The sequence below is a fragment of the Leptodactylus fuscus genome, chromosome 3, assembly GCF_031893055.1.
Source record: "Leptodactylus fuscus isolate aLepFus1 chromosome 3, aLepFus1.hap2, whole genome shotgun sequence".
Classification (NCBI taxonomy): Eukaryota; Metazoa; Chordata; class Amphibia; order Anura; family Leptodactylidae; genus Leptodactylus; species Leptodactylus fuscus.
The window spans coordinates 216,474,051-216,494,414 of NC_134267.1; the positions used below are offsets into that span (position 1 = coordinate 216,474,051).

Here is a 20,364-nt window from a genome sequence, read left to right on the forward strand (position 1 = left end):
ACCATTTGTCTACCACCTGCCCAAAGCATATTCAGCTGCCACCACCATGTTACATAACTAAGGTATGAGGTTTCTCAGTGTAATATGCTCTTTACATGTATATTTACCACTTACTCATTGGAACGCACCGATCACCAGAACCAGGGATCATACTTCTCTATTTCGGCAGTGTAAGACTGCAGCTAGGTGGAGCTGTCGGGCATGTGCCCTGCGACACCCAGTGATCTGTTTATCATCGGGATACTCCAGTCCTCAAGACGGGTCTTACAGTGGTTTTACCCATAATTCTACTATTAACATCACTTTCTAGTTTATTCTTAAATATAATCTCTGTCTGTTACTCATCTCTACTTACAGAATTTTCTCCGCTCCAGTCACACACAGAGCTGCATTCAAAATTCTACTCCGCATGCTCAGCTCAGCTTTGACAGCGACTGGGGTAGACAAAATAAAATGAGAATTTCATCTTCTCCTGGGAAAAGTCTCGTTTCATGTTCATAGCTACTATGGAAATCTATGCTTTGGAAAGGGTGAAATCCACAATGAAAACTTGCACCACAGACAAACAGGAAGGGTAGGTTCATCACAGGATCAGAGCAACGGACTTAAATGCTAATAGAGTGACTGATGCAGATGGAGCCCCCTCTAAAGTACCTTTTTCCACTATTTTTTTTTTTTTTTTAACATGACAGAAGCTTTCTGCACGCTGTCCGAACAGCGCGCACACACGACAGGACTGTCCATCGTGTTTGTTACATTTGAGTGAATGGGTACAGACACAGATTTAGGGGGTTCAATCTTTATCAGTCACCCCATCAGGATTTAAAGATGGGCTTTCATGTTCTCTAAATGCAGGGAATGCTATATACCAATATACCAAAGCTATTCGTGCACAGAATTCAGCCTCCGCCTCAGGTTCCAGACCATAAAACCCTATGTGAACCCGGTCTAAGTCTGTTGCTCTGATCCTATGTTGGATGAGAGCAAAGGGTTTCAACATTATTGTGAACCCAGCCTGCAGATCAATGTACGATGCATATTTTTTGCACAGCGTAGGAAATGGGCTTAAATGTCATCCACTGTGATGCTACTGTTACAGCCTCCATGTACACCACCATGTGCTTTCTCAATGTCCTAGCTATGTTTTTCACAGCTAGCACACTGACCCATTAGTTTTTATGGCCCCATACAAACGTCAGTGTACTATCATAGGCCCGTGAATGGTGCAAAACTCAGGCCAAGTCCTATACCTGTCTGTTTTGCTGCCTGGATGTAATGAAGGACTCCGGAGGAGGCATGGGCGGCACACGTCATCCATGCGCCATGTGTGCCGTTTTACCACAGGCCAGGCATGTAGCCAGACACAATGTTCTGCGGCATATTTGTTCAGTAGAGTCCATAAGTGTAGAGGCCCATGGTCCATAAATATCAATATTATACCTGTTTTAGCAGCAAGCTATGAAAAGAAAACTATAAATCAGGGATGTCTATTACAATTCAGTTTATTTGGTACTGCAGTGGAGTAGCCATGAGGAAAACTATAAAAGGGTCTTCCTAGATAGAGCATTAATATATAAGATCTGTGACTCTGTATACTGTATAGGGAGTGTTAACTCATGCTCTGTAACGGAGTACGATAGAAGCAGACATCTGTTAGCAGCACTGATCCACAACCAGCCAACCTTTACGTCAAAACTGGCCACAAAAGAATAAAAAAAAAAAACGGGGAGAGCATAAAAAAGCAACACTATTCTACAACAGGGGGGTGAACGTGGACGTCTAATGTCCCCAGTGCACACTTACTTTCTTTTCCATCGCTTAGCTAATTTTTTTCTGGCGTCGGTACAACTAAAGATGTTACAAAGGCATTTACAGAAAACCTAAAGCAGAGTCCGGTAGGACCAACCTATTATCTCTTATGCATGGAGGCTTGACTGTTCCCCAATGGCAGATGTCAAAGGAAATGTTGGATTTCAGCATGCCTACAGAAAACACATGCACACTTGGCCAAGTTGAGTATGCATGTATTAAAGAGGGGAGTGCTGACAGTCATCTGATGCATATGGCCAGCCTAAGAATAAACCTTCTCTTTTCTTCTTTAAAGTTATTAAAAATGCAACACTCAGTTCCCGGGAAAGCTAGGTGGCAACCAATATGGCTACCACTATCGCTCCCCATGTAGTTGTCAAGCCAGCTAGATTAGGTTTTTACACTACAAATCTCCCTAGAAAGGTCTCAGGCACATACATTGTCCAAGTACGATGCTAAAAGCGTATGGGGCCTTGCTATACTTTAAATGGAGGCTGGATTACATGGCATGTCATATTACAGAGATGTTCTTCCCTAGAACCATGGTCTTATACAGGGTGCATATGGCCCCATAACATCAGCCACCAGGACTTCCTAGGCTGCCATACACCCTACTCCAAACAGCGGAGTAAGGGATGTATCACTGCATAACGTATCAGCTCTAGCCATTCTGGAGCACAGAAAAGCTGGATAGCAGCCCAGTTACAACGGCAGACACACCAATGCCACAGACTGATGAGCTATATATAGCTTAGCTATGGCAGTGACACCCGATGATGGCGATTACCTATATTTACCGGTGATTTTATCCTGTTTTTTTGGAGTAATGCACTTTAAGGCCGCAGACCTGACATCGGAGATGAAACAAGCCTCATAATAATAATAATAATAAAAATAATTAACAGTGCCTAAACTGTATCATTGGACAAACCGACAAGTAAAACACAACAGCAGATACAACCAACCAATTCACACAGTTTTAAAGTATGGTTTAAGCACTTTGGTAAAAGAAAAAAAAAAAACCCTCAAAAACATACATTTGTTCAATTTGCAAATCCAAAAAATAATAATTATTATAATAATAATAATAGAGTGTATGTAAATGTAAGGTTGTGCTAAATCAGTCAGATTAATCGCCCTTCAGGGGCCAAGACGGACTTCGCCGCCCAGCAAGCTGAGGAGCCGACCGGCCCCCGAAGAGCTCAAGAGACAAGTATATAAGTCTAAGATTCAGTGACGAAAAGGTAATGGCTATGTAAATACACATAAGTATTAACATCAATCTGTATTAAATTATGTAAACATATACATCTTCTGAGGTCAGTAAAAGAATCCTCTTCAAGCGCAGGATTTTACTGAAGCATCGTTCGGATCTGTTTTGAAGTCGACTCGTCGTTCAGGTGCTTTGTAGTAAACCTGCGGTGAAAAGAAGACGACATATTAACTCGCAGGCATCGTATAGCTAACTGGATGTCTACGGTCTGCAGAGCTACACAGGTAAGGCGAAGATCATATACAGTCCTATGAAAAAGTTTGGACACCCCTATTAATCTTAATCACTTTTAGTTCTAAATATTTTGGTGTTTGCAACAGCCATTTCAGTTTGATATATCTAATAACTGATGGACACAGTAATATTTCAGGATTGAAATGAGGTTTATTGTACTAACAGAAAATGCGCAATATGCATTAAACCAAAATTTGACCGGTGCAAAAGTATGGGCACCTCAACAGAAAAGTGACATTAATATTTAGTAGATCCTCCTTTTGCAAAGATAACAGCCTCTAGTCGCTTCCTGTAGCTTTTAATCAGTTCCTGGATCCTGGATGAAGGTATTTTGGACCATTCCTCTTTACAAAACAATTCAAGTTCAGTTAAGTTAGATGGTCGCCGAGCATGGACAGCCCGCTTCAAATCATCCCACAGATGTTCAATGATATTCAGGTCTGGGGACTGGGATGGCCATTCCAGAACATTGTAATTGTTCCTCTGCATGAATGCCTGAGTCGATTTGGAGCGGTGTTTTGGATCATTGTCTTGCTGAAATATCCATCCCCGGCGTAACTTCAACTTCGTCACTGATTCTTGAACATTATTCTCAAGAATATGCTGATACTGAGTGGAATCCATGCAACTCTCAACTTTAACAAGATTCCCGATGCCGGCATTGGCCACACAGCCCCAAAGCATGATGGAACCTCCACCAAATTTTACAGTGGGTAGCATGTGTTTTTCTTGGAATGCTGTTTCTTTTTGGACGCCATGCATAACGCCTTTTTTTATAACCAAACAACTCAATTTTTGTTTCCAAAATGAAGCTGTCTTGTCCAAATGTGCTTTTTCATACCTCAGGCAACTCTATTTGTGGCGTACGTGCAGAAACGGCTTCTTTCTCATCACTCTCCCATACAGCTTCTATTTGTGCAAAGTGCGCTGTATAGTTGACCGATGCACAGTGACACCATCTGCAGCAAGATGATGCTGCAGCTCTTTGGAGGTGGTCTGTGGATTGTCCTTGACTGTTCTCACCATTCTTCTTCTCTGCCTTTCTGATATTTTTCTTGGCCTGCCACTTCTGGGCTTAACAAGAACTGTCCCTGTGGTCTTCCATTTCCTTACTATGTTCCTCACAGTGGAAACTGACAGGTTAAATCTCTGAGCCAACTTTTTGTATCCTTCCCCTGAACAACTATGTTGAACAATCTTTGTTTTCAGATCATTTGAGAGTTGTTTTGAGTAGCCCATGATGCCACTCTTCAGAGGAGATTCAAATAGGAGAACAACTTGCAATTGGCCACCTTAAATACCTTTTCTTATGATTGGATACATCTGGCTATGAAGTTCAAAGCTCACTGAGGTTACAAAACCAATTTTGTGCTTCAGTAAGTCAGTAAAAAGTAGTTAGGGGAATTCAAATCAATAAAATGATAAGGGTGCCCATACTTTTGCACCGGTCAAATTTTGGTTTAATGCATATTGCACATTTTCTGTTAGTATAATAAACCTCATTTCAATCCTGAAATATTACTGTGTCCATCAGTTATTAGATATATCAAACTGAAATGGCTGTTGCAAACACCAAAATATTTAGAACAAAAAAATGATTAAGATTAATAGGGGTGCCCAAACTTTTTCATAGGACTGTATGTGACAGAGACTCTGCCAAAGACTGAGAAAGTCCTGCACAGATGTCCCCCATTATAGAGAATGGAGACTGCTGGGGTCCGTCTCTGTCGTTTGGATATCCCTGGAGGACTCGGACAACGTAGAGACTGGAGCAGATATGACCCTAGCTCACTGTATATTATATATAGGTCACAACACAAAAACACACACAATATAAAAATAATAATAATAAAGCTACATAGCATACCTGAGTGCATTTAATAGGCCCTCCACAGAATCTGGGGGTTGCTCTTTCAAAACCTTTATACAGCCTTTCATCTGCAGAGAAAACAGATCAATGAGACTCCAAATCCAGATTTTACGGTATAACGGCCGAAAACTCATCTGACTTAAAGAGGACCTTTCATCAGATCGGGCACATGCAGTTTTATATACTGCTGGAAAGCTGACAGTGCGCTGAATTCAGCACACTGTCGGCTTTCCCGATCTGTGCCCGGTGTAAAGCGCTATCGATCCCGGGACCGTAGCGCTTTAGTGTCAGAAGGGCGTTTCTGACAGTTAGCCAGGGACAGCAGCGCCTATCTCCCTCTGCTCACACAGCTCGTCCATAGACGAGTATTATCAGGAGGGGAGGGGGGCGTTCCTCTCCGCTCACACAGTACAGAGCGATAGGCGCCGCGAGGCAGAAGGACGTTCCTGGCTAAGTGTCAGAAACGCCCTTCTGACTGTAAAGCGCTACGGTACCGGCACCAATAGCGCTTTACACCGGGCACAGATCGGGAAAGCCAACAGTGTGCTGAATTCAGCGCACTGTCAGCTTTCCAGCAGTATATAAAACTGCATGTGCCCGATCTGATGAAAGGTCCTCTTTAAAGGGATCCTATCATTAAAACTCAATTTTTTGTCCCTAACATGTAGAAATAGCATTAAGAAAGGCTATTCTTCTCCTACCTTTAGATGTCTTCTCCGGGCCGCCATTCGGTATAAATCCCAGTTTTCATTGGCATGCAAATGAGTTCTCTTGCAGCACTGAGGGCGTCCCCAATGCTGCGAGAGAACTCTTCATCGCCACCTCCATCCTCTTCTGGAACGGCCTCTTCACGTGTCTTCTTGGCCTCAGGCAGCAGACTGCGCATGCCTGCCGGCCACAAGAGAATGGCCGCTTACAATACTGTGTAAGAGGCCATTTTCTTGTGGCCGGTGGGCATGCACAGTCTGCTTTGCCCTAGAAGTTTGAAGCCACCGTCGGAAGAAGATCCGTTCCTGAAGAAGAGGGAGGCGGCGCTGGAGAGTTCTCTCGCAGCATTGGGGACACCCCCAGTGCTGTTTGAGCGTAGGGCCCACCCCCAGTGCTGTGAAAGAACTCATTTGCATATAGAAGAAAACCGGGATTTCTACCGAACAGCAGCGCCGAGAAGACATCTAAAAGGTAGGAGAAGAATAGCCTTTCTTAAGGCTATTCCAACGTGTTAGGGGCAAAAAAAAAATGGAGTTTTAATGATAGGATCCCTTTAAAGAGGTTGGTCAACTCCCTTTTTTATTAGTTATTTTATTATTATGATAATTGGGATTATAATTTTGGTAATAATAATAATGATAATAATCCTAGTAATAATTATTATTATTTAGCACTACTGAGGGGTCCATAAACATAAAGGTCCCCGGACTACACCAGATGACCAATGTAGCCAATGACAGAATTCAGCAGTCACCACTTCACAGTTAGCACTTTGCAGCAGTCATGAGCCATTTGTGTAGAGATCACCGCTAAGGCCTGTGATTGGTTGCTTTGGCCCCCTAGCAAAAATGGGACATCACTGGTGACATCCGAAGACTGGAGCTGATGCCGCTGGCCAGACGTAAGTAATTTTTTGTGTGTGTTTATGTCCCCATCAGCAGAGCTGCCCAAATTTATCATGACATGCAGTCGGATGATACACTGAGCAACATCCAAATTTATTCTGTGAGGCATTCATGTCTATGGGGCTTCTGTATCCACATCTAATCCATTAACAAAGAGCAAAATATGACCTGCTCTACAATCAGACATGTAGAATGGATCCAGAGGCCCCATAGTGGAGAAAGCATCATGGTATGTACTTGGATGACATCTGACTACATTCAGGGATAAACCCGACCCCATACTCAGATGGCCACTTTGTCGTGTGCATGGGCCCTTACAGTCATTGGGTAAGGGATGAATGATCCTTCCGGAAATGTTCTTTTGCATGACTTCATAAACACTATAATGAGCCATTTCCAGGTCCATGCATTATAAATGACGTTTTTCTGTATACAGGAATCCACATAAAGCAGTGTTTCACCTGGAGCTGCTGTGCATCATGACATGGCTTCTCTTCACACTACTGTGGAGGAGGGGGAGCTATGTAATGGATGTCACATCAAAGTGACAGACAACTGACAGGCAGCCGTGTGATGTGTCAGCAACCTACTCAACCCTACACGAGGGAAAACAGCGACATCTGACAGCTTACATCAATCTTGGATGTCTTGCAGAACGCTCCTACTGGATGTACATGATCATAGAGAATTATAACACCGACCATTACTCTCATACAGAACATGAGCGTGTCTTCACTGGTGAACCGGCTCCTGTATTCACTGGGAAGAAAATAAAAAAGAAAATATATCAATATGGCGGAGTTTTCAGACTTTTACCTACACTACAAGCCAACAACTGGCCGCTTACTGTAGTTAAACCCAGTGGTCCAATGTCTAGTAAAGTGGAGGCAATTTCCTAAGTGTTTTGATATAGACTATTTAGACTTTGGCTCCTACCAGAGATGAGCAAATATCTGAAAAAACTCATTTTGTTTTCAGGCTCAGGAACTTATTTCAGGTTGAAGTAGTTCAGCACGAGCCACACCATAAATTGGCTTTAAACGAAGTATAAAATACTCTTAGGGCTCCTAGGAACCCATCTATAAAACATAGTGTAGAACACTGTCAGGGCTCCTAGGAACCTATATATAAAACAGTGTAGAATACTGTCAGGGCTCCTAGGAACCTATCTATAAAACATAGTGTAGAACACTGTCAGGGCTCCTAGGAACCTATCTATAAAACATAGTGTAGAACACTGTCAGGGCTCCTAGGAACCTATCTATAAAACATAGTGTAGAACACTGTCAGGCCTTCTAGGAACCTATCTATAAAACATAGTGTAGAACATTGTCAGGGCTCCTAGGAACCTATCTATAAAACCTAGTGTAAAACACTCTTACTTAAACCTTCCCTCATTATTGGTCTCAGTGGTGGCCCGAGCACATGACATCACAGGAGAGGGCCAACCACAGCAAGGAGGTAACGGAAGGAGAGTATTAGGTTATTTTTTGTTTGTTTAAACCAGTGATTCCCAAAGTGGTCCAGGTGTCCCCAGGGGTCTCAGCTGCGACGCAAATTTACATCGTTAGATCTAATCTTCACATTTTTTGACAAGTTTTGGGAATATGGTAGAAATGTAGCAGCAGGGGGTCCACCGTAACCAGTAAAATTTTGAAAGTGGTCTACGAGAACAAAAAATTTGGGAACCTCTGGTTTAAACCTCCTCTGCTACTCCACCTTTTATAATCTGGGGTCAGACTGAACAGACCCAAAAGTATCATACGATAGCCATTTTGTTCATCTGAAACGAATCACCAATTGTTCAGTTTTGCTAAAAGCTGAACAATTTGGAATACGTGAGTCAAATCTGGTTCGTCCATTCTGTCTCTTACATGGCGCACTAATATGTCAGTACAAACAAAGTCTTAGGTTAATTTCACACTACTGTTATTAGAGTCTGTTGCTGTCATCTGTCATAGGACAAAGTAACAGACACTGAGGGGCTCTGATGGTATCTGTCATTTCATATGTCTCTTACTCTCATCCTGTGAGGGATGAGAGCAACAGACATTATATAAGAGTGAACGAACCGATTCTTAGGCTCTCTCAAAAACTGGAAAATGTGCAAAAAGGAAAACCCTTCCCTCATCTTCTCCTGTTTGTGAGCAATAATGAATATAAAGAAATAATCTGAGTCAGCCATGTTCCCTCTCCTCCTCTTCATAGTTCTGTATCTGACAATAATACAGCTGCCTCTCACTCCTGCGCTGTCGGGTGCGTATACCCTACGGATTGCTGGGGGTCCCTCTGTAGGGTAGGTGGGCTCTGGTAGCCCCACAAAAGTGAATGGAGTGATGGAGCGAGCACTTGAACTTTTTGGGCCAGTCCTCCAGCAAACAGACCCCAACTCCCCATCTTGGGGATAGAGAGTCATTAAAGGCGCAACCCCTTTAAGCTAAAAATATCCTTAAAGGTATATGAGAAGTGGGAGTGTTTGGTATGTTTTGTACACTAGATAAGAGACTTACGGTGTTTCAAGCATGACTTTGCACACGCTGGCCATTGTGCTCAAACAATCTGTTGTGTTTTCAATGGGCAAAGTTTTGTTCTGTGAATGTGAGGGGAGAAAAAAAAAAAATCAATGAAAATCACATTCAGACAGAATATAGAAAATGGTGCACAATCCAGACACTCACGTCAGACACAAAACTGGTGGTGGCGTTGCTAAGAGTTTTCAGCATTGGCGTGGCTTCAGCGTAGAACAAGGACATCCTGTTCGCCATTTCATTGTTGACTTCATTTTCGATATCTAACTGTAAGGAGAAGAAATCACCTAAATGTCATTGAAAAGGCAATAGACACGATCCAAAAACAGCACCAAACTACCCTCAATGCTACTGATCCTAATGAGGGTAACCAGTGGCTAGTGGAAATACTAACACTAAACTCTCATGGTCTATACTAAGGATCCGATACACATTTACAGATGATCCCTAGCTACATAGTAAAGACCTCGGAGAGAAAGACACCTAACACCTTTCTAAGTTAATTGAAATAACTTTTCATCAGAGGTGTACTGTATTTTTCGGACTATAAGACGCACTTTTTTTCCTCCAAATATGGTAGGAAAAAGAGGGTGCGTCTTATAGTCCGAATGTCCCGTCTGTGTGAAGCAAAAGGAGGTTCCATAACAGCAGAGAAAGGCTACAGCCGACACAGGCAGAAGAAAGCCTGTAGCGCCTGTACTTGTTTATGCTGCTCCTACACTCCAGCCCCTTCCTGACATCTGCCGTTTCAATACGGTAGATGTTGGGTCTTAAAGATGGCGGCCGCTCCTGCAGAGCGGTTGCCATAGCTACCTGGTCTCCGTTGTACAGGAGACCCGATAGCCATGTCACTCACTCTGCAAGAGCGGCCACAAGTCTTAAGAGCGTTAACCCCTGGAGTTAACCCTCCCCCACCTTCCCGTAGAAAGTTAAAGAGGACCTTTCACCACTTTGCAACCTGTGCAGCTTTCTGCCCCATGTTATAGATGCAGCTGCATAGACTGTAGTGCACTTTGAATTACCTCCCTAGCCCCCCTCGTTTTGGAGCTGTGAGCCCCGTAAATTTTGGCGCCCTGTATGGTAATTAAGGCTTTAGTGTCAGAAGGGCGTTTCTGACGATAAAAAGAAAAGCTACGTCAGTCTGACACTGTCCAATTAGCAGTGGACAGTGTCGGAGCTGCTTCTCCTGCCTAATCTCGTGAGTTCTCGTGAGATCAGGCAAACGTCTCTTCACAGGGCTGCACAGAAGACCCGGAGAAGCGATCCAGGCTGAGCACTGAAGTGGATGAAGGAGAACTTCAGTGACATCTTCACAGGTAAGTGAAGAAACCCCTAAGCAATGAGCATAACTGCCCTGTACACCCTGTGGTCCTAGGTCTAGCCCCTATACAACGAGCATTAACCCCTATAGTCCCCTAGGCAATGAGCATTAACCCCTATAGCCCCCTAGGCAGTGAGCATTAACCCCTATAGTCCCCTAGGCAATGAGCATTAACCCCTATAGTCCCCTAGGCAATGAGCATTAACCCCTATAGCCCCCTAGCAATGAGCATTATCCCCTATAGCCCCCTAGCAATGAGCATTATCCCCTATAGCCCCCTAGCAATGAGCATTAACCCCTATAGCCCCCTAGCAATGAGCATTATCCCCTATAGCCCCCTAGCAATGAGCATTAACCCCTATAGCCCCCTAGCAATGAGCATTAACCCCTATAGCCCCCTAGCAATGAGCATTAACCCCTATAGCCCCCTAGCAATGAGCATTATCCCCTATAGCCCCCTAGCAATGAGCATTAACCCCTATAGCCCCCTAGCAATGAGCATTAACCCCTATAGCCCCCTAGGGGTTAATGCTCATTGCCTAGGGGGCTATAGGGGTTAATGCTCATTGCTAGGGGGCTATAGAGGTTAATGCTCATTGTATAGGGGCTAGACCTAGGACCACAGGGTGTACAGGGCAGTTATGCTCATTGCTTAGGGGTTTCTTCACTTACCTGTGAAGATGTCACTGAAGTTCTCCTTCATCCACTTCAGTGCTCAGCCTGGATCGCTTCTCCGGGTCTTCTGTGCAGCCCTGTGAAGAGACGTTTGCCTGATCTCACGAGAACTCACGAGATTAGGCAGGAGAAGCAGCTCCGACACTGTCCACTGCTAATTGGACAGTGTCAGACTGACGTAGCTTTTCTTTTTATCGTCAGAAACGCCCTTCTGACACTAAAGCCTTAATTACCATACAGGGCGCCAAAATTTACGGGGCTCACAGCTCCAAAACGAGGGGGGCTAGGGAGGTAATTCAAAGTGCACTACAGTCTATGCAGCTGCATCTATAACATGGGGCAGAAAGCTGCACAGGTTGCAAAGTGGTGAAAGGTCCTCTTTAAGAAACCGCTCCTGGTACCTGTACAGCTGCAGGCCATCTCCCGCAGGGCGAGATTGCAGGAGCCGACCTGTTTCTATGCCACGCGGGAGCCTTATGAAGGCTCCCCTGGCTTGTCATAGGTTTATTACTAGTATTACGGCTGGTCTATGTCCAGCATATAGAGCATCTCCCATAGACAGGAATACAGTTGTATTGCAGTCTATGGGACTTGCAATCAACTTGCAAGTTCAAACCCCCCAGGAGGGGGCAAATAAAATATAAAGGAAAGAAAAAAAAAATTATATATATATATATATATATATATATATATATATATATATATATATATATATATATATATGTTCAAATCACCCCCATATCCCTAGAATACATATGAAACAAAAACATTACTGTGAAACACATACACATTAGGTGTCCCTGTGTATCCCCGGTTCTATTTACATTGGTGAAATATTACCGTATTTTTCGGACTATAAGACGCACTTTTTTCCCCAAAATTTTGGGGGAAAAGAAGGGTGTGTCTTATAGTCTGAAGGTGGCGCCTGGCATCCGCTGTAATAGAGAGGCGGAAGCCGGCAAGTGATAGACGCCATTACAGGTGCCGGGGCCTGAGACATCGCTGCGTTCCTCTGCCCTGCATGAAGCCAGCAGCGGGAGGAGTGATGCTGCTATTCCGCTCCTCCGTCCCCCCGCCGCTGGCTTCATGCAGGGCAGGGCAGCGATGTCTCAGGCCCCGGCGTCTATCCCTCCCCGGCATCCGCCTCTCTAGTACAGCGGATGCCGGGTCAGTATCCGTGGCCCCTTCTCCCCCGGGGCCGGTCCCCACCGGCCCCGTACCTGTGACGTTGCAGGCCGGCTCCTGCGCGGCGATATCCCAGGAGCCGACCTGTTCAGGTGACAGCCGGGATCCTAATGAGACTCCCAGGCCTGTCACTGCTGTATTAGTATTGCGGCTGGTCTCTATGACCAGCCGTAATACTAATAGACAGAATGTCCCATAGACGGCAATACAGTTGTATTGCCGTCTATGGGACCTGCGATCAAGTGACCGCAGGTTCAAGCCCCCGGGGGGGAATAAAATAGTAAAAAAAAAAAAAAGCTTTAAAAATATGAAATAAATAAAAGTTCTAAATCACCTCCTGTTTTTTTTTCAATACAAGGTGATCTAAGCAATAGATATCCCCCAAAATGGTATAACTAAAAAGTACGTCTGGCCCCGCAAAAAAACGCCCTATACATCCCCGTACAGCTGCAGGGTCACCTGTCAATGTGGCCTTGCAGCTGTTGCAAAACTACAACTCCCATATATTAAATATTTTACCAGTTTTTGCTTCAAAATTTTTTTTCCCTATTTTCCTCCTCTAAAACCTAGGTGCGTCTTATAGTCCGAAAAATACGGTATATTATTGTTATTTTACAAATTTTTTGCTTCTAAATTTTTTTTCCTATTTTCCTCTTCTAAAACCTCAGTGCGTCTTAGGGTGTATGCAGACTACGTAACGCCGGGCGTGTATGAGAGCCGTACACGCCGGCATTACGGCAGACTGCCGAACACTTCCCATTCACTTCAATGGGAGCACTCGTAACAGCGGCGTTTACGAGCGCTCCCATTGAAGTGAATGGGAAGTGTTCGGCAGCCCTGCTGTAACGCCGGCGTGTACGGCTCTCATACACGCCCGGCGTTACGTAGTGTGCATGCACCCTTAGTCTGAAAAATACGGTAAGTCAAGTTTCATTGGTAAATAATTTGAAGAGCCATTTCATATAGTCCCCGCTCCCCCTTGGAACTAGTGGGGTTTTTATATATATACTTACCTCTTCTGTCTGTGGGTATAGGACTTTCCACTTTTGGTTTTTATTAGTTTAAGTTGGTAGGAGGATTAACCCTTTGGTCTTACTCATTATAAATAAGGGACCAATTCTGGAGTGACAAGGATTATCGAGACTGATGTGGAAAATGCCAGTCCTGACAAATCAGTCTTAATAAATAAGACTATGGACAACATAGCTTTATCAGAAGTCCATACAGTCTCTCTCATATCTATCTATGTGTCTATCTATCTATCTATCATACATACTCACATGCATGTTATTTATTCTGTTGCGACTTATCGTCCGCCTGTAGTAGCTGAAGTCATTCTGGATTGCCGGATTCCTCATCTAAAACAGAAGACACTCCGTCATGTAATGTTACATCCTCCCTCCGCCATCTTGTGTGTCTAGTCACATCACTCTTACCTTCAGTTCATCAAAGCGAAGTGTAAAGTGCAGAATTTCAGCAAACTCTTTCGCCAGGGCCTGCTCCCTCTCCAGATGTTGTGTAGGGGTGTAAGGGGGGCAGGTTAGAGACTCCAGTAAACTTTGCAAAGCTTTTTCTGTCGGAATAAAAAGATTGAAATTGACACGAATGCAAAAGAACAAACAGTAGAACTTGTCTTGTAGACACTTATTGGATTATTCTGGTGAGGGGTGTGGCTTGCAAGATGGGGGTGTGGCTTAACATATATAGGTATTTATTTTATGAAGTGTATCCACGCAAGAATAATCTTTTCTGTGGAAATTGTTTAAAAAAAGCCAAAAATGTCCCTTTGTACTTTATAGCCAGTTCTCGCGCCTGTAGCAGCTGACCTGTTGAAAATTGGGGGTCTCTCTTGTACCAACATGGTAATCCAAAAAGTATGGATGCTTACAGCAGGCACAACAGATCTGCAGTTTGGGTGTGAACCACAATCAGGGCGCCACCGTGTGGCGAGAAGAGTCACAGCTATATATAGGGAAGAACAGAATCTCATAAAACGTGTCTGGGTGCGATTCAACTTTTCACAACGTAATGGAATAGCTGAAGTGTCAAATTTGGCAAAAAAACCGTAAATTGTATAAAACCTGTTTATTTTATAGAAAGGTAGTAAGACCTCAGTACTCGGGAAACGTGAATACATTATTCTGTCAGCGCAGGAGTCTATGCCAGGGACTACTATAGAGGACTATACGTATATTGGGGGGACTTACCAAGTCTTAGAGAAAATTCATAAAACCGTTTCAACCGCACGACAAGCGGGCACACGGCATTCCAGGCTTTTTCCTGAAGTTGGATGTCATTAGGATTTTGTATAGCCTAAAATGTACAGAATACAAGAGAGTAAACACTGGATCAGGTTCGCTGCTTTGGACAATCCCTTGACAACAAGCTGATCCCTTTCTATATTGCGCTGTTTGGTTTATAGCACTTACTAACCCCAGGCCGGCAGCCCATTGACTATATACATCATGGGGTTGGCAAATCACATGGATACTAGATAGCCGTATGTCTCTGCAGAGTTTGGAGCTGCAGGAGCAGGAAACTGGTTATCAGTAGAGATGAGCGAGTGCTATTTCGAACAGCACGCACCCATAGGAATGAATGGACGCAGCCGACACGCAGGGGGTTAAGCGGCAGGACGTCGGCCCCGTCTGCGTGCCAGCCGCTTACATTCATTGCTATGGGTGCGTGTTATTCCAATAGTACTCGCTCATCTCTAGGTATCAGCAAGATCCAGACACCCCAAAGAGAAGACAGGGGCGGCTTAATACCATCCCTACATTCCTGATCCTTGTGTACACAGTGCTCAATAAGTACTGCAAATACAGGTATGGAGGCCGCAGAACACAAGTCATAGAAGGCCTGGATCAGCCCTGCAAAGCATGTGATGCTAGGTGCATTGGAGGACCAGGACAATGGACAGAAGTATACAAAAATTTTTCCTGAATAGTAAAGATAAACTTGCAAAAATCCAAAATGACCTACAAATAAAGCCCTATGTAACTATGTACCACCGAACTAAAGATTCAATGATTATTGGTGCGACAAAGGGGGGAAGATGTGGCTTTCAAAACTGTATGTACAAAAAGAAAAAAAAACCCAAAACAATGGAGTCTCAGGCCACAATAGTCACACGGTGAGCACAACCCTCCCAGCAGACACCATCGGCCGTCACATATATGGTAGCCCCATCAGTCACTAGTGGGTAGGTGGGTGAATAAAACAAGGCGCCCTGTGTACTGTTTAAGCCAAACCCTGCACCTCTAGCTGTGACCGCCTCTGCCTGGCTCTCCATGGGTAGACTGAAGATGGTCTCGTAGACTTCTACAAGTGTGTACACCCATAACCCAATCTACCTGAGCAGAGATGATCACAGCCAACCAGGCCCAATGCTTATATGAGCCCGTCTTGTGACTGGTGGGGTCTCGACACCTGAATCCTCATAAATAAAGATTTCTGACACGTCAGAAGTCTCACCAAACAGCAGTAAACGAATGGGCCACAGAACCACATATATCAGTATAGTGTCGTGTGGCGGTAATACACCTGACTTTCTAGAACATTAGACTAGGCCGTACATCTCGTATCTCTTGTCCGGCTCCTTTGTACGCTTGCAGATCTGAAAGGATGCTCTCAGATTCCTGCAGGACGGCGTTGACTTGGTTCCACACTTCCCTCTCACAATCGGTCGGCTGAGCATCTAGAAGAGAAACACAAGAACATATCAATACCATTGCAAGGACACGTGAACATGTCAAACTGGAAAATTCCTTTAAAACATGTGTAAGATTGTAAGTAGTGAAGGTGGATGAACTGATGGGAAATACTGCAAATGTAACACATTATTAAATGGTCTATCACAGGGACTTGGGTCAATCCGAATGGAATTATCTCTGGGAGGATTTCCTACAAATGCAACTTATTCCCCTAATGCAGGGACCCTAAGAGCGTGTAATGCCAAACCTTTTATTTCTATGGGACAGCCAGAAATAGCCGAAATCCAGTGATCAGATATCTCTAGTCTGAGTGAGTGACACACCATTCAAATTGGGGGTGCAAGGTACCCCAATTATTAGGCCTGGTAGGCGTCCCAGAGGTCACATCATAGAAAGAGATTTTCTGGGACTTTAAAGAGGTTTTCTGCTCTACTTGTTTCATAATGACCTATGTGTGCTGGGTCTGAGTGTCGGATCCCTATAGATCAGATAATGATGACCTATGTGTGCTGGGTCTGAGTGTCGGACCCCACAGATTAGATACTGATGACCTATGTGTGCTGGGTCTGGGTGTCGGATCCCTATAGATCAGATACTGATGACCTATGTGTGCTGGGTCTGGGTGAAGGACCCCTATAGATCAGATACTGATGACCTATTTGTGCTGGGTCTGGGTGTCTGACCCCTATAGAATAGATACTGATGACCTATGTGTGCTGGGTCTGGGTGTCGGATCCCTATAGATCAGATACTGATGACCTATGTGTGCTGGGTCTGAGTGTCGGACCCCTATAGATCAGATACTGATGACCTATGTGTGCTGGGTCTGAGTGTCGGACCCCTATAGATCAGATACTGATGACCTATGTGTGTTGGGTCTGGGTGTCTGACCCCTATAGATCAGATACTGATGACCTATTTGTGCTGGGTCTGGGTGTCTGACCCCTATAGATCAGATACTGATGACCTATGTGTGTTGGGTCTGGGTGTCGGACCCCACAGATCAGATACTGATGGCCTATGTGTGCTGGGTCTGGGTGTCTGACCCCTATAGATCAGATACTGATGACCTATGTGTACTGGGTCTGAGTCTCGGACTCCTATAGATCAGATACTGATGACCTATGTGTGCTGGGTCTGGGTGTCGGACCCCTATAGATCAGATACTGATGACCTATGTGTACTGGGTCTGAGTGTCGGACCCCACAGATCAGATACTGATGACCTATGTGTGCTGGGTCTGGGTGTCGGACCCCACAGATCAGATACTGATGACCTATGTGTGCTGGGTCTGAGTGTCGGACTCCTATAGATCAGATACTGATGACCTATGTGTGCTGGGTCTGGGTGTCTGACCCCTATAGATCAGATACTGATGACCTATGTGTGCTGGGTCTGGGTGTCTGACCCCTATAGATCAGATACTGATGACCTATGTGTGCTGGGTCTGGGTGTCGGACCCCACAGATCAGATACTGATGACCTATGTGTGCTGGGTCTGGGTGTTGGACCCCTATAGATCAGATACTGATGACCTGTGTGTGCTGGGTCTGAGTGTCGGACCCCTATAGAACAGATACTGATGACCTATGTGTGTTGGGTCTGGGTGTCGGACCCCACAGATCAGATACTGATGACCTATGTGTGCTGGGTCTGGGTGTCTGACCCCTATAGATCAGATACTGATGACCTATGTGTGCTGGGTCTGGGTGTCGGACCCCTACAGATCAGATACTGATGACCTATGTGTGCTGGGTCTGGGTGTTGGACCCCACAGATCAGATACTGATGACCTGTGTGTGCTGGGTCTGGGTGTCGGACCCCTATAGATCAGATACTGATGACCTATGTGTGCTGGGTCTGGGTGTCGGACCCCTATAGATCAGATACTGATGACCTATGTGTGTTGGGTCTGGGTGTCGGACCCCACAGATCAGATACTGATGACCTATGTGTGCTGGGTCTGGGTGTCGGACCCCTATAGATCAGATACTGATGACCTATGTGTGCTGGGTCTGGGTGTTGGACCCCTATAGATCAGATACTGATGACCTGTGTGTGCTGGGTCTGAGTGTCGGACCCCTATAGAACAGATACTGATGACCTATGTGTGTTGGGTCTGGGTGTCGGACCCCACAGATCAGATACTGATGACCTATGTGTGCTGGGTCTGGGTGTCTGACCCCTACAGATCAGATACTGATGACCTATGTGTGCTGGGTCTGGGTGTTGGACCCCACAGATCAGATACTGATGACCTATGTGTGCTGGGTCTGGGTGTCGGACACCTATAGATCAGATACTGATGACCTATGTGTGCTGGGTCTGGGTGTCGGACCCCTACAGATCAGATACTGATGACCTATGTGTGCTGGGTCTGGGTATCGGACCCCACAGATCAGATACTGATGACCTATGTGTGCTGGGTCTGGGTGTTGGACCCCTATAGATCAGATACTGATGACCTGTGTGTGCTGGGTCTGAGTGTCGGACCCCTATAGATCAGATACTGATGACCTATGTGTGCTGGGTCTGGGTATCGGACCCCACAGATCAGATACTGATGACCTATGTGTGCTGGGTCTGGGTGTTGGACCCCTATAGATCAGATACTGATGACCTGTGTGTGCTGGGTCTGGGTATCGGACCCCACAGATCAGATACTGATGACCTATGTGTGTTGGGTCTGGGTGTCGGACCCCACAGATCAGATACTATGCTTTGGATAGATCATGAGTATGAAACATGCATTTGGGGTAGGTCACCAATAGGTGATCGATGCGGGGTCTCACATCCAGGACCACAACCAAACAGTCTGAAGAGACCGTGGGCAGTGCCACCCCTTCTCTGTGCCAACGATAAAGCAGCAGTTCAGTCCCATTCAAGTGAACGGAGCTGAGCCGCCATACCAAGCCCAGCCCCTACAATATGAAAGGTGCAGTGCATGGTATTCAATGAAGTGGCCTCTTCAACCAGCTAAGCTGTGGGGGTGTCAGACCTACACATATAAGGTCTAGAAAACCCCCTTTAACCAAAGTTTCAGGGAAACATTTAACCCTTAATCTTCTGATCGCAGACAATGCAGATCTGTCCTACAATCTGCAGATTATTCAGTCCCCGTTGTGCCCCAAATAATGGCAGAGTGATTGACCGGGGCGGGCAGAGCAATGACTGGAGGGGCAATGGCTGCGGTTCAGCTCCATACGTTACATGTGCTACCGAGTGCCAATCTGATCTGGGCTGAATAGAAACATGTGTGATCAATCTGATGGGAGGGCTCCGAGGTGCCTTCTAGGACACGGTCTTGGCCCTCAAGTCAAACACGCTATTTGTATTTTCTAGGAATCTTGGCTGGCTCTGCCGTGCTGGGAACAATTCAAGCTTTCTGACAAGGACGCCTCTCAGGTAACATTGTCCGCCCTGTACGGCTGCCAGGAACTTCAAGACGTCCCAGGCCGGCTCGCTGCGAGCACACTTCATGCCATTCTACAGGCACAATCTATACATTACTAGCCACAGACCAGGAAAGTCCTGTACGTGTCTAATGGCCACTCGGATATCGCCCTCCACTGTGCTTCTATTCATCATATAAAGTCGCCCAAAATTGCAGCGAAATCCTGCACCCCGTAGTACGTTATTTATGTCTATGGCCATAGATCACCTCTGCGAACACATTCTGAAGAGGGATTAGAAAGAACTAACTCTAATAAAGCCCTCTTGTCCATGGGCAAGCTAAGGCGCAATACCGGATACAGGCAGCGTGGCGCTGTTTCTTGGAAGGGTATTTTCTGTCACGTAGGCCCTGTTCACATCTGCGTTTGGGCCATTTCGTTCCCCTCTCCGCATGAAAAACGTGGCGAGAAAGTCTTGCAAGCAGCACTTTTCTCTCTGCATTTTTCGTGCAGAGACCACACGCACCCCATTATAGTCTATGGGGTCCGCGGGTTCCCTTAGGTAACTGATTTTTTATGCGGATTAGGTTTCCCCAAACAAACTCCCCAAATGGAAACCCATGTGCAGATGTGAACTGGGCCTCAGTGTTGTGCAAATTTTTTATTTTTTGAGTGGCTGCAAAAACAGTATAACCATGGGCACGTGCAACTTTCAATGGTATAAAAAAATAAAAATAAATAAATAAATGCA

The 20,364-nt window shown here is 45.2% G+C and overlaps 1 protein-coding gene across 2 annotated transcripts in view; it reads right to left on the reverse strand.

Annotated features, from left to right (window-relative positions):
• Positions 1 to 1,443: 1,443 nt before the first annotated feature.
• Positions 1,444 to 20,364, reverse strand: part of CYRIA (CYFIP related Rac1 interactor A) — a 67,648-nt gene continuing 48,727 nt past the window's right edge. For both annotated transcript variants that reach the window (XM_075269172.1, XM_075269173.1), the window contains exons 4-12: positions 16,084 to 16,205; positions 14,716 to 14,821; positions 13,945 to 14,081; positions 13,789 to 13,866; positions 9,478 to 9,594; positions 9,310 to 9,389; positions 7,432 to 7,558; positions 5,184 to 5,254; positions 1,444 to 3,225 (exon numbers count right to left, since the gene is read on the reverse strand). In XM_075269172.1, coding sequence (XP_075125273.1) covers positions 3,162 to 3,225; positions 5,184 to 5,254; positions 7,432 to 7,558; positions 9,310 to 9,389; positions 9,478 to 9,594; positions 13,789 to 13,866; positions 13,945 to 14,081; positions 14,716 to 14,821; positions 16,084 to 16,205 — 902 coding nt within the window. In that variant the 3' untranslated portion in view covers positions 1,444 to 3,161. The remainder of the gene's footprint in view (positions 3,226 to 5,183; positions 5,255 to 7,431; positions 7,559 to 9,309; positions 9,390 to 9,477; positions 9,595 to 13,788; positions 13,867 to 13,944; positions 14,082 to 14,715; positions 14,822 to 16,083; positions 16,206 to 20,364) is intronic.